Source organism: Urtica dioica, chromosome 7 (genome assembly GCF_054948205.1).
Source record: "Urtica dioica subsp. dioica isolate 48M chromosome 7, U.dioica_male_clone48M_v1_H2, whole genome shotgun sequence".
Classification (NCBI taxonomy): Eukaryota; Viridiplantae; Streptophyta; class Magnoliopsida; order Rosales; family Urticaceae; genus Urtica; species Urtica dioica.
This window is the reverse complement of record NC_142762.1, coordinates 19,540,124-19,558,122: the sequence shown is the minus strand read 5'-3', so window position 1 is coordinate 19,558,122 and position 17,999 is coordinate 19,540,124. Positions and strand designations below refer to the sequence as shown.

General features: G+C 36.5%; 1 protein-coding gene across 2 annotated transcripts; it reads left to right on the top strand.

The window, feature by feature from the left end:
- Window positions 1-13,097: 13,097 nt before the first annotated feature.
- On the top strand, window positions 13,098-17,999 carry LOC149390330 (RNA-binding KH domain-containing protein). Of its 2 annotated transcripts, XR_016300152.1 has the most exons (9): window positions 13,098-13,270; window positions 13,959-14,562; window positions 14,771-15,199; window positions 15,307-15,564; window positions 15,681-15,947; window positions 16,123-16,187; window positions 16,609-16,681; window positions 17,388-17,484; window positions 17,561-17,999. XR_016300152.1 is itself a non-coding variant. In XM_089619560.1 (8 exons), exons 2-7 carry the CDS (start codon window positions 13,984-13,986, stop codon window positions 16,655-16,657), a joined length of 1,647 nt encoding a protein of 548 aa, XP_089475686.1. In that variant the 5' UTR covers window positions 13,098-13,270; window positions 13,959-13,983; the 3' UTR covers window positions 16,658-16,681; window positions 16,855-17,222. The 2 variants fall into 2 exon arrangements, 1 of the variants encoding a protein (XP_089475686.1); XM_089619560.1 differs by lacking the exons at window positions 17,388-17,484; window positions 17,561-17,999 and adding an exon at window positions 16,855-17,222.

The following is a 17,999-nucleotide window of genomic DNA, read 5'->3' as shown; positions in this document are numbered from 1 at the left end:
TTACTCTTTTCACCACCTTATCCACTACAAATCTTGATCGTCTCTCCGCTTATCACCACCATTCCCACATATCTCCATTATTTTCCCTACTTATCATCATCTTTAGTGTTCTTCACCACACCAAACCCCTTTCTATTACACTCCGCTCAAGAACACCACTAATACCACTAAAAGAGTCACATTTTCTTTCTTTCTCTCTATAGTTGGAGGAAAATCACTTTCTACACATTTTTCCGCATTTTCACTCATTCACACTCTATGGCATCACAAAAGTCTTATTATCAATCCTCTCAAAGTGTTTAGGGACTTGTTGAAACCATATTCACAAGCACATCACGTTATATAGAGTAACATTCCATTATCGGTCCATTATTCTCATATTTCTATACTTCGACTTATGAAAAGGAGCAAGGAGCATGCCATCCAACTCAAGGAAGGAAGCCACTTGGAGATTCGTCGTCACCTAAAACCACTCATCCAAGGACCTTAGGAGATCTTGGCTTTCCAGGCTCGTGCCCATCCACCCCGGTCCCTTTGCGACAGAAGAAAGTTGTTTCTAGCATCAATATTACCTACCCGAAGAGCCTTGGAAATAGACATATTGCGGTTTCCGAACCTTGATACCTCAATCCTTAAAGCAAAGAAATGAGATCTCTCACTCACGATGTGTGAATTCAGACTCCTCTGTGGGACATACGTCGTAAATGTTGTGCGAAAAACCGCATTAACACAACCATTCACAATTTTCCAACACATTAATTTGCTTTGAATAGTTAGTACCAACAGGAAAATGACATGTGAAAAATAGTTCAGCACCAATGATTATTTGTTTTGCATCATGTGATAAACATCAACATCAAATTTTGACAATTAAGCATAATGAAGTGAAAATCTAGTTTTCACTTATAGTGAAATATTTAAGTGCACTTCTCGAATGTACTTGATTCAACAATTGAATTTTATTCCAATAGTTGATTCAATTAAAATACTTTCTATAGTATTTTGTCAAGACTTTATGGGTCGTATGCGCAAAGCTTAAATTTAACCATTGGACACAAAAGTTCATAAACGTTTTTCAATCTCCTAATGTCAATTGACTTCAATAAACAATTGACAATGAAAATCTCTTGTCTCACACTTTTCTACTGTATAAACTACAACGTAATACAATAAGATCCACTGAATAGCTTAAATGTTTCCCATGAATATCATTAACTAGGTGAGAATTATAAATTACCATTTTATCCTTCTAGTTATTATTTCCTTCAACTCTTTTGATACTCTATGAATAAGAACAAACATTAATAGTGAGTTGGAACTATCAAGTCGCAGTGCTTAATTCAATGAGTAATCTTTATTGCATACCAGACTTGTCTAATCTCTTCACACTCTAAGACGCAAAGCATGAGGTGATATAAATTGCATTTCAACATTCGTATACATAAATCCATATTTACGAGGTTCTTATAGAAGGATATAGATCATTTTCTCATCAAATGAAGATAACTAGTCCAAAGTGACTATATCTCATTTTGGAATTTGGGAAAGCATGAATACATGTATTCATGCATAGTGATTCTAAAAGTATAAGAACTGTATGGTTTTAACTCATACTCTTAGAAGTACTCTGGTCATATTCAATATCTTTACAAGATATCTAGGAGAATTATGAAGTCCACAACTCTCTCATAACCAAACAACACGATTTCTTCTAACAATCATTAATTGGATCAAATGCCCTTTAGATCCTAAGAATATGAATATTTAATTTTAAATAACTATTAGAATAACTTGTTATGAAAATCTGAATTTTACTCTTCTTGTGTTGCAAGTTATTTTAGGACAAGACATTACGATCATAGCATAAACCAAAGTGTGAATGTTTCATTTTGTTGATGTTACTCAGTCATTACGAAAGATTGCCTTATGAAAGGACTTATAAAACTTAAGTAACACCATTATTCTAGATCTACTTGTAGGCACTAAAGCCGACACAAACATGTGCATATCATATTGTTCTGGTAAGTTTGCATAAATTGAAGCATGAGGTTGATGTTTGCCCCATACTAGAGAGTCCTGTATGACGTATTCCATAGGCACTCTTCAGTTATGTTATGGACGAGTTCACCAATGGGCAATAGTCTCAAGGTATGTCTATACCCTGATCTTATATGATCGGACTTGAACTGATTTTATGGTCGCGATATTCAGCTTCGTCACTAACAAAATCTTCCGGTCATATGTGTAAGTCTCCACATCGTATTCCATTTTGCGCTTGGCTGAAGTTCCTCTAGAACTTGAGTGATATCCCCTTTTGAAATTTGGGGGGTATCTCCCTTTTTGACTTATTTCGATATTGATTAAACAAAATAAGACATCCAACCATAATAACAAAATAAATTTATAATCCAATATCTAATCTCCAATTTCCATATATACTTTAAAACATTATAATTACATTGAATAAAAATACAATTCAAACTCTAATCTCTAATCTCCAATCTCCATAAACTAAGAAACAAAAATTATTCTCCTAAAATCACAATTCAATAATAATAACTACTCATTCTCACAACATTAAATCAACATTAAACCTCTGACAGTCAAACACTATTTAAACACATATAAACCCTAAACCAATAATTAGAATCTAAAGATAAAAAATAGTTCAACCTTAATAATAACTTCACTCTCACGAAGAAATAATTTTATCTCTAGTATCAATTATTCACTAATTCTAACAACTCAAAAATATCAAAATATTGCTCTCAATTTCACAATAAAGAATCATATACTAATAAATTCACACTTTCACAAATTTCCAATTACCACATAAATTTCAAAATAAATCATAAACAATCACACAACGAAATCAATAACTTAATCACAATTACACACAATTTCATAATCAATTTCACAAATAAATCATAAATAACTTCACAACCAGCACAATCATAACCAATTAATTCTCAATAATTTCAAACATAAACTATTAATTCACCAAACCAAACTCATAAACAAACAAGTTAGAAAAAAAAAAATAATTACCCGGAGTGTTGAAGGCACAACGAAGGTGTCACGGGCGAGGATAGTCACGGCCAAGGAAATTCTATCAACGCAATTTACCATAACAATCAATTCACAACAAACACTTACAAACAATCAAGTTACAAACAAACACTTGCAAACAGTCAATCCACAAACAAACACTTACAAACAATCAATTCACAAAGAAAAAAACTAATAATAAATATAAAACATTACCAAAATTATATACCTATGTGAAATGTTGAAGGCACGCCAAAGACAAGCTTAGCACGGAGGAGGCAAGCTAGGAGGAGGCGAATTTGTCAAAGGACAAGCTGAGCACAGTTGATGAAGGACGAATGTGAGAGAGAGAGAGAGAGAGAGAGAGAGAGAGAGAGAGAAAGAGAGAGAACATGCGCGAGAGGAAGATAACACTGGGGAAAGAGTGAGCATGAGGGAAAAGGAGCACGTGGGATAGAAGCACATGAAATAGAAAACATGACAGAGAGAGAGAGAGGGGTTTTGCAGTGAAGAGTGATAAATAAGGCCAAATGAAAAAATAGGGATTAAATCAAAATTTCTAGTTTTTCACGATGTTTTATCGTTATGCATGTCAAAGGATCTTGTCACTATGAAGCGGCTAACAACTGTTTTTGAATTGTTTCCTCATGATGCAATTTTCACCTTCGCAACGAGATGTTAGTTATTCCACAAAAGGAATATTTCTATCGTGGAATCATTTCAGGTCGTCGGTCATTCCTTGACGGAAACTCTTTCATCGTGGAATCATTTTATGTCGCGATGAGAAATGTTCTCGTCATGACGAGCCAGGAGCTCACTAGTATAAAATATAGCATCAAGTGCGACTTTTTTCGCACCTAAAAGTGCAAAAGTCGCACCTGATGACACTTTCAGGTGCGACTTTAGATGCGACAAAGTCGCATCTGAAAGTCCGCACCTAATGATTTTAGGTGCGACTTTTCGCACCTGAAAGTCATTACTATCAGGTGTGACATTTACGTGCGACTTCGCGCACCAAAAGTCGCACCTAAATTTAATCCAAAATAATATATTAAGGCGGGATATATAGTATCAGATGCGAATAGTCACATCTGATACTTTCGCGGGAAAAGTATCAGATGCGACTAGACGCATCTGATACTCATTCCCGCCTAATATTTTGGCGGGATACAATACAATCAGATGCGACTAGTTGCACCTGATACATTTCCCGCGAAAGTTTCAGATGCGACTAGTCGCATCTGATGATCTTTAGCTTTTTTTTTTAAAGCTGATTCGAATAGAAACAACGCGCGGCATGGCGGAGGGGCTGCTGGCAGCCGATCGAAAGCTCTGTTTTTTTTCTCTTTTCTTGGTGATGCAGATCAGGTAGAGAGAGAGAGAAGCGGCGACGGGGGTGGAAAGGGCGGAGAGCGGAGGGGAGGGGGGGTGGAAAGGGCGGAGCGCGGCGGAGGTGGCAGAGAGAGAGAGGCGGCGCAGTTGCAGAGAGAGAGAGAGAGGGTTTTTTTTTAAATCGGGGATTGATGAAATGAGGAAGACGAAGTTCAGATGATTTTATTTTATAGAAAACCTAAATTATCAGGTGCGACGTTGTCGCACCCGTAAGCTCTATCAGGTGCGACTAGTCGCACTTGATAATATCTAAAAAAAATTAACCCAGAATGCCACGTCAATCCTGAATGAAAAAAATGAGGGGGAGGATTGGCCCGCTTAAAATTTTAAACTATCAGGTGCGACTTTGTCGCACCGGATAGTTTTTTTGAAACCATGGGCATAACGCGACAAGAATCTTTTTCGTTGTGGAATTAGTTCACATCATAATGCTAAATATTACGATTGTGGCGTGATCATTTGTATATGATGACGAGAAGCATTTCCCGTTGGGGAAAAGACAAAAGTCACACTTTCTTCACAACGGAAGATATTTACGTTGTGGAAAGCAGCTTTTGTCGTGACGAAAAAAACCAAAAGCATTATTCATCTACGATTGAGTCCCGTCGTGGAAAGAACTGTTTCCACAACGCAAGTTAACTTTTGTCATGAAAACTGAAAATAACACTCATAATTTCCGTCGTGCAAATAGGCATGTCGAGACATTCCATGACTGAAAAAAGTTCATCGTTGAAAGTGTGTCGTGTAAACGAGTATTTCTAGTAGTGCTCTTTCTTCAATTATCTTTAAATTCTCTCATGAAATAAGTTTTTTGAAATAATTTTTTTTTTTATTTTAGCAAAAATCATATTTTATTTTAAAACCTATTTATAAACATATTTATAAACAGCTACTTATAAACATCCTCAAAAAACCATTTATTTTTTACAATACAACTTTAAAAAAGTACATCAATTTCAAATTAAACATTAAGTATTCTAAAAAAAACTTATGAAGTAATCATTGCTTTTTTTTATATTAAAAACAAAGAAATTTGTAACTAACTAAGTCATTATAAACTTAGCGTTTGAAATATAGTCAACGTTTCAAAATTTTGGGAACAATAGCCAATCAGATAAGGTGACACTTGAATAACCTATTTGAATTTTCCTTTTTGTCCTTCGTTTAAAGAAGTTTATTTTCCATCAAAACTTCAAAAATCCATATTTTTTATTATGAACTCGAAATCGAGTGATTCTAAATCCTACGGATTCGTGACGATGAGAGTTCAAAAATAGACCAATTGTCATTAATTTTTTATTTTTAAATTATTTATATCTTTTTGTTAATTATAGCATGTTTAATGAGTATATTTAACTCAAATATAATTGCCATTGGCTATTTTCCTCAACATTTGCAAACGTTGGCTAGATTCCAGTTTTATAATTTAGTTTTGGCTACAAATCTACAACACCCTAAAAAACTGTCATATTTATGAGTAAATATTGGAATATATATATATATTTTTGTAAATATTGTTATTTATTGAAAAATTGGCTATTTTCTTTAATATTTTGAAAAATAAAATGGTTAAATAATTATGAAGCTAATTTAAAATAGCCATAATTTTTTACATACTTTTCTCTTTTCCATTAACTCATTTGAGTTGAGGAATTATCTCAATTCGATGGAGTCTGTATTTTTCAAGTACACCTGAATTCCGGGGAAACCGGACGGAAACTAGTCCGGAAACCGTTTTTTTCAAAGTCTCGGTACCGGTATGTACAAAACCGTTCACTTTCTGTTTTCTCTTGGATTCCGTGGAAACCGTTCCGATTTCTGGTGTTTTATGGGGAATCCATCCACTTCCGATTGTCTTTAGGCAAACTTTCACGCATTCCGACGGAAACTTACCAATAAGTGGTTAAATACCGATAATTCTTAAAATCTGATGATATTTAGTATTCTTCATGAAATTTATCGTTAGTTTTTGATGATTTAGTTCAAACTCTTAGTTTCGAACTTTATTATTATGTTTAATTGGAGTTTGTATCCAATTTTTTGGTGACAATAGAAAAATATGATTTAGATCTGAATGTGTTTTCGACTTTTTTTTGTTAAATTAGTTGTAGAATATGAAAATTTATGTATAATTAGTTGATTTTTAACATGAATATCATCATTATTTTGATTTTGTACTTTTTATTGAACTATGCCATTAAGTTTGCGTTAGATTTTTCTTGAGCTATTATTGTAGATTTTTTCCATATTTATCCTATGATAAGTATGAATTTTTTCAAATATTTATTCACTACATTCCTCTTGATAAGTATGGTATTTGACGGTATTCCACGACGGTAACGATATTCTCAACGGTACAGTTTTATTTTCCTTTTATGTTTTCTACGGTATTCCTTTCGGATATGGCTTACCAGTAAATTCTGAACCTCGGAATGGTTACGGTAACGGTATTTCGATCCTTGATTTTATAGTAGTACATATTCTATTTCTCAAAAAAAATATTGATTAAAATAATTTTTCTGCAATTAAAGTTATCGTTAATAAATTCTCTAGTTAAAAATCAATTCAGTTAAAGACTGAAGTCCGAGGATAGTCACGGGCGAGGAAAGTCACGGCCAAGGAAATTCTATCAATGCAATTCACAACAAACACTTACAAACAATCAAGTTACAAACAAACACTTGCAAACAGTCAATCCACAAACAAACACTTACAAACAATCAATTCACAAAGAAAAAAACTAATAATAAATATAAAACATTACCAAAATTATATACCTATGTGAAATGTTGAAGGCACGCCAAAGACAGGTGAGCACAGAGGAGGCAATCTAGGAGGAGGCGAATTTGTCAAAGGAGAAGCTGAGCACAGTGGATGAGGGACGCATGTGTGTGTGTGTGAGAGAGAGAGAGAGAGAGAGAGAGAGAGAGAGCATGCGCGAGAGGAAGATAACACTGGGGAAAGAGTGAGCATGAGGGAAAAGGAGCACGTGGGATAGAAGCACATGAAATAGAAAACATGACAGAGAGAGAGAGAGAGAGAGGTTTCGCAGTGAAGAGTGATAAAGAAGGCCGAATGAAAAAATAGGGATTAAATCAAAATTTCTAGTTTTTCACGATGTTTTATCGTTATGCATGTCAAAGGATCTTGTCACTATGAAGCGGCTAACAACTGTTTTTGAATTGTTTCGTCATGATGCAATTTTTCCCTTCGCAACGAGATGTTAGTTATTCCACAAAAGGAATATTTCTATCGTGGAATCATTTCAGGTCGTCAGTCATTCCTTGACGGAAACTCTTTCATCGTGGAATCATTTTCCGTCGCGAGGAGAAATATTCTCGTCATAACGAGCCAGGAGCTCACTAGTACAAAATATAGCATCATGTGCGACTTTTTTAGCACCTGAAAGTGCAAAAGTCGCACTTGATGACAATTTTAGGTGCGACTTTAGATGCAACAAAAGTCGCATCTGAAAGTCCGCACCTGATGATTTTAGGTACAACTTTCCGCACCTTAAAGTCAATACTATCAGATGCGACATTTAGGTGCGACTTCGCGCACCAAAAGTCGCACGTAAATTTAATCCAAAATAATATATTGAGGCGGGATATATAGTATCAGATGCGACTAGTCGCATTTGATACTTTCGCCGGAAAAGTATCAGATGCGACTAGACGCATCTGATACTCATTCCCGCCTAATATTTTGGTGGGATACAGTACAATCAGATGCGACTAGTCGCATCTGATATATTTCCCGCGAAAGTATCAGATGCGACTAGTCGCATTTGATGATCTTTTGCTTTTTTTTAAAAAAAAGCGGCACGGCGGAGGAGCTGCTGGCCGCCGATCGAAAGCTCTGTTTTTTTTCCCTCTTTTCCTGGTGATGCAGATGAGGTAGAGAGAGAGAGAAGCGGCGGCGGGGGTGGAAAGGGCGTAGCGCGGCGGAGGTGGCAGAGAGAGAGGCGGTGTAGTTGCAGAGAGAGAGAGATGGTTTTTTTTAAATCGACGATTGATGAAATGAGGAAGACGAAGTTCAAAGGATTTTATTTTATAGAAAACCTAAATTATCAGGTGCGACAGTGTCGCACCCGTAAGCTCTATCAGGTGCGACTAGTCGTACCTGATAATATCTAAAAAAAAATTAACCCAGAATGCCACGTCAATCCTGAATGAAAAAACTGAGGGGGAGAATTGGCCCGCTTAAAATTTTAAACTAAAGTCGCACCGGATAGTTTTTTTGACTATCGGGTGCGACTAGTCGCACCTGATACTCAAAAGCAAAAACAATTTTAGAGAAATTTTTTACATTTCGGGTTGACAATCTGGTGCGACTAGTCGCACCCGAAAGTCATTTAGATGCGACTTTCAGGTGCAACTAGTCGCACCTGATAGTCATGCGCATCAGAAAACCAAATTTGTAGTAGTGGCTAGAATGTTAATTTATTTATTTATCGTTTACCACAGCGTGATTAAGTCTCGTCGTTGAAACATATTACGTCACGACAAGAAATATACTCGTCACGATGAAACCATGGGCATAACGCGACGAGAATCTTTTTCGTTGTGGAATTTGTTCACATCATAATGCTAAATATTACTATTGTGGCGTGATCATTTGTATATCATGACGAGAAACATTTTCCGTTGGGGAAAAGACAAAAATCAGACTTTCTTCACAACGGAAGATATTTACGTTGTGGAAAGCAGCTTTTGTCGTGACAAAAAAAACCAAAAGCATTATTCATCTACGATTGAGTCCTGTCGTGGAAAGAACTGTTTCCAAAACGCAAGTTAACTTTTGTCGTGAAAACTGAAAATAACACTCATAATTTCCGTCGTGCAAATAGGCATGTCGAGACATACCATGACTGAAAAAAGTTCATCGTTGAAAGTGTGTCGTGTAAACGAGTATTTCTAGTAGTGCTCTTTCTTCAATTATCTTTAAATTCTCTCATGAAATAAGTTTTTTGAAATATTTTTTTTTATTTTAGCAAAAATCATATTTTATTTTAAAACCTATTTATAAACATATTTATAAACAGCTACTTATAAACATCCTCCAAAAACCTATTTATTTTTTACAATACAACTTTAAAAAAGTACATCAATTTCAAATTAAACATTAAGTATTCTAAAAAAAACTTATGAAGTAATCATTGCTTTTTTTTTATATTAAAAACAAAGAAATTTGTAACTAACTAAGTCATTATAAACTTAGCGTTTGAAATATAGTCAACGTTTCAAAATTTTAGGAAAAATAGCCAATCAGATAAGGTGACACTTGAATAACCTATTTGAATTTTCCTTTTTGTCCTTCGTTTAAAGAAGTTTATTTTCCATCAAAACTTCAAAAATCCATATTTTTTATTATGAACTCGAAATCGAGTGATTCTAAATCCTACGGATTCGTGACGAGGAGAGCTTCAAAAATAGACCAATTGTCATTAATTTTTTATTTTTAAATTATTTATATTTTTTTGTTAATTATAGCATGTTTAATGAGTATATTTAACTCAAATATAATTACCATTGGCTATTTTCCTCAACATTTGCAAACGTTGGCTAGATTCCAATTTTATAATTTAGTTTTGGCTACAAATCTACAACACCCTAAAAAAAACTGTCATATTTATGAGTAAATATTGGAATATATATATATATATTTATTTGTAAATATTGTTATTTATTGAAAAATTGGCTATTTTCTTTAATATTTTGAAAAATAAAATGGTTAAATAATTATGAAGCTAATTTAAAATAGCCATAATTTTTTACATACTTTTCTCTTTTCCATTAACTCATTTGAGTTGAGGAATTATCTCAATTCGATGGAGTCTGTATTTTTCAAGTACACTTGAATTCCGGGGAAACCGGACGGAAACTAGTCCGGAAGCCATTTTTTTCAAAGTCTCGGTACCGGTATGTACAAAACCGTTCACTTTCTGTTTTCTCTTGGATTCCGTGGAAACCGTTCCGATTTCTGGTGATTTATGGGGAATCCATCCACTTCCGATTGTCTTTAGGCAAACTTTCACGCATTCCGACGGAAACTTACCAATAAGTGGTTAAATACCGATAATTCTTAAAATCTGATGATATTTAGTATTCTTCATGAAATTTATCGTTAGTTTTTGATGATTTAGTTCAAACTCTTAGTTTCTAACTTTATTATTATGTTTAATTGGAGTTTGTATCCAATTTTTTACAATTTTTTGGTGACATTAGAAAATATGATTTAGATATGAATATCATCATTATTTTGATTTTGTACTTTTTATTGAACTATGTCATTAAGTTTGCGTTAGATTTTTCTTGAGCTATTATTGTAGATTTTTTCCATATTTATCCTATGTTAAGTATGAATTTTTTCAAATATTTATTCACTACATTCCTCTCGATAAGTATGGTATTTGACGGTATTCCACGACGGTAACGATATTCTCAACGGTACAGTTTTATTTTCCTTTTATGTTTTCTACGGTATTCCTTTCGGATATCAGTGCTTACCAGTAAATTCTGAACCTCGGAATGGTAACGGTAACGGTATTTCGATCTTTGATTTTATAGTAGTACATATTCTATTTCTCAAAAAAAATATTGATTAAAATAATTTTTCTGCAATTAAAGTTATCGTTAATAAATTCTCTGGTTAAAAATCAATTCAGTTAAAGACTGAAGTCCGAGGATAGTCACGGGCGAGGAAAGTCACGGCCAGGGAAATTCTATCAATGCAATTCACAACAAACACTTACAAACAATCAAGTTACAAACAAACACTTGCAAACAGTCAATCTACAAACAAACACTTACAAACAATCAATTCACAAAGAAAAAAACTAATAATAAATATAAAACATTACCAAAATTATATACCTATGTGAAATGTTGAAGGCACGCCAAAGACAAGCTGAGCACGGAGGAGGCAAGCTAGGAGGAGGCGAATTTGTCAAAGGAGAAGCTGAGCACAGTGAATGAGGGACGAATGTGAGAGAGATGGAGAGAGAGAGAGAGAGCATGCGCGAGAGGAAGATAACACTGGGGAAAGAGTGAGCATGAGGGAAAAGGAGCACGTGGGATAGAAGCACATGAAATAGAAAACATGACAGAGAGAGAGAGAGATAGGGGTTTTGCAGTGAAGAGTGATAAATAAGGCCAAATGAAAAAATAGGGATTAAATCAAAATTTCTAGTTTTTCAAGATGTTTTATCGTTATGCATGTCAAAGGATCTTGTCACTATGAAGCGGCTAACAACTGTTTTTGAATTGTTTCGTCATGATGCAATTTTTCCCTTCGCAACGAGATGTTAGTTATTCCACAAAAGGAATATTTCTATCGTGGAATTATTTTAGGTCGTCAGTCATTCCTTGACGGAAACTCTTTCATCGTGGAATCATTTTCCATCGCGAGGAGAAATATTCTCGTCATGACGAGCCAGGAGCTCACTAGTACAAAATATAGCATCAGGTGCGACTTTTTTCGCACCTAAAAGTGCAAAAGTCGCACCTGATGACACTTTCAGGTGCGACTTTAGATGCGACAAAGTCTCATCTGAAAGTCCGCACCTGATGATTTTAGGTGCGACTTTTCGCACCTGAAAGTCATTACTATCAGGTGCGACATTTAGGTGCGACTTCGCGCACCAAAAGTCGCACCTAAATTTAATCAAAAATAATATATTAAGGCGGGATATATAGTATCAGATGCGACTAGTCACATCTGATACTTTCGCAGGAAAAGTATCAAATGCGACTAGACGCATCTGATACTCATTCCCGCCTAATATTTTGGCTGGATACAGTACATTTCCCACGAAAGTATCAGATGCGACTAGTCGCATCTGATGATCTTTAGCTTTTTTTTTTTATAAAAAAAAGCTGATTCTAATATAATCAGCGCGCGGCATGGCGGAGGAGCTGCTGGCCACCGATCGAAAGCTCTGTTTTTTTTCCTCTTTTCCTGGTGATGCAGATGAGGTAGAGAGAGAGAGAAGCGGCGGAGGGGGTTGAAAGGGCGGAGAGCGGCGGGGGGGGGGGGGGGGGGTTGAAAGGGCGGAGCGCGGCGGAGGTGGCAGAGAGAGAGAGGCGGCGCAGTTGCAGAGAGAGAGAGAGAGAGAGGGTTTTTTTTAAATCGGCGATTGATGAAATGAGGAAGACGAAGTTCAGACGATTTTATTTTATAGAAAACCTAAATTATCAGGTGCGACATTGTCGCACCCGTAAGCTCTATCAGGAGCTCTATCAGGTGCGACTAGTCACACCTGATAATATCTAAAAAAAAATTAACCCAGAATGTCACGTCAATCCTGAATGAAAAAAATGAGGGGGAGAATTGGCCCGCTTAAAATTTTAAACTATCAGGTGCGACTTTGTCGCGCCGGATAATTTTTTTGACTAGTCGCACCTGATACTCAAAAACAAAAACAATTTTAGCGAAATTTTTACATTTCGGGTTGACAATCTGGTGCGACTAGTCGCACCCGAAAGTCATTTAGATGCGACTTTCACAAAATCTTAGAATTTGATGATTTTCACAAAATTTTAAAAGATAAAAAAAATTTATAGTAGTACATATTCTTTTTCTCAAAAAAAAAATATTGATTAAAATAATTTTTCTGCAATTAAAGTTACAAAATCGTTAATAAATTCTCTGGTTAAAAATCAATTCAGTTAAAGACTGAAGTCCGAAGCGCGAACCAATGTTTCTGATACATTTATAAACTATCCGATTACCCTAATTCGTTTCCCGAGATTTTGAGACCTATCCACCCCTCGCCGCCGAGCCCAACGTGCCTTTGGTCATCGCCATCGTCGCCGAATCCTGTTGGAAGGTGAGAATTCAAGATTTGTGGAACGGAATCTATGTTCTTCAACTTTAAATTGTGGACTGAAAAAATTGCAAGCTGAATTGATTTTCGGATCTGTTCTGTTCAATTGTGAATCTTGATTGTGGAGTGTTGAATCTGATGGGTTAAGCTGTTGTATATTGATCCGAATCTGACGTGTTTTGGTATTTTGTGATGTGTTGATCCACGAACTAGGATTCAAGAGCCGAATCTGATGTATAAAATAGGTTATTTTGGTGACGCGGAGATATGATTGTGTTTTGTTATCTCTATGTATGTGTTAGACTCTAAGTTTACTTATACTTTCATCTGAAAATTGCTGTGATTGTATATTTGAATTAGGTAATGGAACTAAATGATCAGATTTGGTACATAACGTTGAAGGGGTCTTGCGAAGTTTCACTGTACATAATTTTGATTGCATATTTGTAATGCTAGTTGCTTGAGTTGTCTTTGTTCCAGTGGGTCATTGAGGTCAAAGAGCGTATTTCGTGGTTTTAATTTGTTGAGCGTCACATGTGTTATTTAAGTAAAAATATCTATAGACACATTTTCATGGGTACAAGTAGCCAAGGAGAAAACTTTTTATAGCCTATTTAAGTGTTTCAGTTGAGCTACATCATGATTTTTTGTTTCTTTGGTGTAGTTAATTATTCTGTACATGTTTATGCAGATACAGTTATAAGTGCGCCATTGTAATGGCTGGTCAGAGAAATAGTTATGGAAAGCGCTCTCACTCCCATTCAGATTATCCTGAGAGTGGGGGAAATAAACGAAGGAACTCTGGAGAGGATAGAGAACAGTTCTCAATCGATTCTGAGGATACAGTGTACAGGTATTTATGCCCAGCGAAGAAGATAGGAAGTATTATAGGTAGAGGGGGGGAGATTGTCAAGCAACTGAGGTTGGAGACAAAATCAAAAATTCGGATTGGCGAGACAGTGCCTGGATCTGAAGAGCGTGTTGTTACTGTCTACAGTACGAGTGAGAAGAGTAATGCCTATGAAGATGAGGATAGCCATATCTGTCCAGCTCAGGATGCTCTCTTTAGGGTTCATGAAAGGGTTATTGCTGAAGATCATGCCGATGAGGACTCTGACGGAGGAGCCCAGCAAGTTACTGCTCGGCTTCTTGTGCCCTCTGACCAGATTGGTTGCATTATAGGAAAGGGTGGACAGATAGTTCAAAATATTCGTAGCGATACGGGTGCGCTGATTCGCATTCTTAAGGATGATCATCTTCCTGCCTGTGCCTTGGCCTCTGATGAACTAGTGCAGGTACAACTTTTTCCAGTGTTCTTTTACTCGGTATGTATTGCTGGTTTCATCTGATGCATGATTTTGGTCGTTGGTTGCCGAAATTGCATGACTAATGGTGACTTATATCCGGAAATTTGAAATAATCACGCTGCATATTACGTAAAAGCCTTGACCTAGAAAAGAATGATAAGCCGTGAGCCAATGATGTGTTGGTATTGTTGTTCAGATATCGGGTAATGGTCCGGTTGTAAAGAAGGCGCTCTATCAAATCGCATCTCGCCTTCGTGATAACCCGTCAAGATCGCAGCATTTGCTTACATCAGCAGTGCCGAATGCATATCCTACCGGTGGGTCACTCATGGGTCCAGGTGGTGGCGCTCCGATCGTTGGAATAGCTCCCATGATGGGTCCGTACGGTGGATACAAAGGCGATTCTGGAGATTGGCAGCGTTCCATGTACCCGGCACCAAGGGACGAAGGGTCTTACAAAGAGTTCTCTCTTCGTTTCGTTTGTCCAACTAGCAACATTGGAGGAGTGATAGGGAAGGGCGGTACCATAATCAATCAGATCAGACAGGAGTCTGGTGCAGGCATCAAAGTGGATAGCTCTGCAACAGAAGGAGATGATTGCCTAATAACTGTTTCGGCAAGGGAGGTAATATTGGCCTCTTCCATTCTTTCTTTACGATCCGGAATTGTTTGTTCCCGTTATAATATCAGTCTTCAATGGATTGTTAAATTCATACACCCTTTCTGTTTCAGTACTTTGATGACTCGCTTTCTCCAATCATCGAAGCAGCACTTCGCTTGCAGCCAAGGTGTAGTGAGAAAGTTGAAAGGGATTCAGGAATCATCTCGTTTACGACCCGCATACTTGTGCCCGCTTCACGGATTGGCTGCCTTATTGGTAAGGGAGGGGCCATCGTGAGTGAGATGAGGAGAGTTACCAAAGCTAATATTCGTATCATGTCAAAAGAGAACCTCCCAAAAATCGCTGATGACGACGAGGAGATGGTGCAGGTGATTGCTTTATTTTTGTAATACTGATTAGTATTACCGTCCAATCATTTTTTTAGCAAGTCAGCGCCTTATGGCTAAAATTTTATTGCATTGTTGTTTTGATGTTTAATGATCAGATATCAGGAGAGCTTGATATTGCCAAGGATGCTCTTGTACAAGTAGTGATGCGTTTACGAGCTAATCTTTTCGATAGGGAGGGCTCACTCCCTACTATGCTTCCAGTTCTTCCATATCTCCCGGTTTCAGAAGGCTCAGAGGGTCTAAACTATGATAGTAGAGACAGTAAAAGACATGGTCGTGGTCGTTCTTATTCTGGTGGCTATGGTCCCCCAAGTGATATAGGACCTTCCGATGGCTATGGAGGCGGTTATGGTGGTTCCCAGGTTTCATTCTGTTTGATTGCCGATGCCACTCTCTTTCTCTCTACTGTCGAGCAAATTCAACATTTTCTCTTCTGTTTTACTTTTACTTATACCCACTTATATCATTGTGAAGGATTTTTCAATGAATTTGCGTTACTATTTTTTGCTTCCTTAAAACAAATCATTGGTGATGCAGATTGGTGATGTTGGTGGCGCTTATGGTGCATATGGAGCTTATTCCTCGGGTCGAAGCAGTTCTGGGTGAGACTACGTTCATTCTCTCTGTTTTAAATTTCTTATATTGACGAGCTCTGTATCTAGCCAGCAGCTTGGTTATAATTGATGAATATGTTCAGTTTTTATCATGTAGTCTAGTCTTGACTCCTATGTGTGTGTGTGTATGGCTAGAAGAAGCCAAGTTTTTTATTTATTAATGTAATATTATTAATGGAATCGCTAATAACCCTGAGGGTTTGGATAAGATTTCTATCCAGTTGTTTGTTCCACTAGGCTTGGACTTTGATCCCATCCAAACGTTTCATGCTTCCCAGAGATTGCAAGATTCATAAGTGGATTTCGTGCTCTCATGCTCTTAGAACACAGACTTGATTTCTACACAAAGAAGTATAGTTTGTTGGTTATTTATTCTTGCCTAGATGCTGATGTAAGTTTCTGATACCAGGATGTCTAGCCAAAACCCTTCTTCTCGACGGAGAAACTACGGTTACTAAGATTGACGATGAATATACTTGCAGGTACACATGCAGATTTCTTTGATCCTTTCAATCTCTCAATAATAAAACTGACACAGCCATATAGTAGTTTGTGAGAGTGTGAATATCATACATAACCTATACAGACTTCCCTGTATATAGAAATCTGATGCTCTTGTTTTCCCGTTGTTGCCTTTCACATCCAACCAAAACAGCTGAGTCCCATGAAGCCTGAAGCCAGCCTTTTGATGAAGCCTTGCCTCTAAACCGGAAGACCTGATGAACCTGCGTTTGACTTACTCATGGCCAAGCTTTTATCTAAAAAGGACCAAATCTATATGGAGAATAGTGAAAACTACAGAAACTTTCCATGTCCATTAAACCAAAAATTTACCGAGCTTAGTAGTAACTTGTGTTCCCTAAAACCTCAACAGCCATGTACCTGCTTGTTTTTCCTGTTTTCTTTTGAGATTGCAAAACTATGTTTTTTAATTATCCTTACCCAATCGAATGGTTTTTGTGGAGTTTATTGACTGCTTGTTTTCGATATCCGTTTGGAATAAGATCTTTCAGATCTGTAGCATCTCTTGTTTTTAATGAACCCGCAAAAAAAATTTCCGTTTGATTTTAGTTAAATACTCGAGTTATGGTATGAGAAGAGTGGAGTGTTTATGTCTGAGATCAAAGTCACAAGCCTTCCGAATTTCTTTTTGCCATTGTGGTTTGTATATTTTAATTTTAATATTAGGTTCCGTGGTGTTATACATGAGGGGCTATGGAGGTATGTTATGCAGGATAACATGTCCATGGAATCTGAGAGTTGACTTGGAAGATCTGTCTAAATGGTACGTTGAGTGCTTGGGTTTCATGGGTTAGTTTCGGCATTTTATAAGCATCTCTAACCTTAAACTTTCTGCACAGGTTCTTCAACATTGTCAATGTGTTCGCTCACCTTGAGGGAAGTTTTATGTTTACTTTTTTTTTATCTTTTTTGTGGATATTGATCTTACCCCTTGCAGGGCAAAAATCACGAAGCATGAAATGTGAAGATTGAGATCGAGGGCCTGGGAATCAATAATAGTGTAGGAAAAGATAGCTATGCTAAAAAAGTTAGGAGTAAATAAATCTTAGTCCATGTGTACATTTGTATATATGCTGTCCTAAAATGGATTTTTAAAATAAATGATGTCTCACTGACCACTCGTGAAATAATGGTTAACTCGTTCATCCGTAAACGATTAAAAGGAAGTAGGCCACTTGATTACACAGCAAAAGTCTACCGCAATGTATCTCCATGTACAGTTATATATATGTACATACATATATATCTTAAACAAATCCCCAAATCCAAAACTTCTCT

What these genes read in the sequence shown, in the direction of transcription:
- LOC149390330 (XM_089619560.1), top strand. Translation starts at nt 13,984, where the DNA reads ATGGCTGGTCAGAGAAATAGTTATGGAAAGCGCTCTCACTCCCATTCA. An exon ending in CCTCTGATGAACTAGTGCAG is followed by an intron (nt 14,563 to 14,770) that starts GTACAACTTTTT and finishes ATTGTTGTTCAG; the next exon opens with ATATCGGGTAATGGTCCGGT. An exon ending in GCGGTTATGGTGGTTCCCAG is followed by an intron (nt 15,948 to 16,122) that starts GTTTCATTCTGT and finishes TTGGTGATGCAG; the next exon opens with ATTGGTGATGTTGGTGGCGC.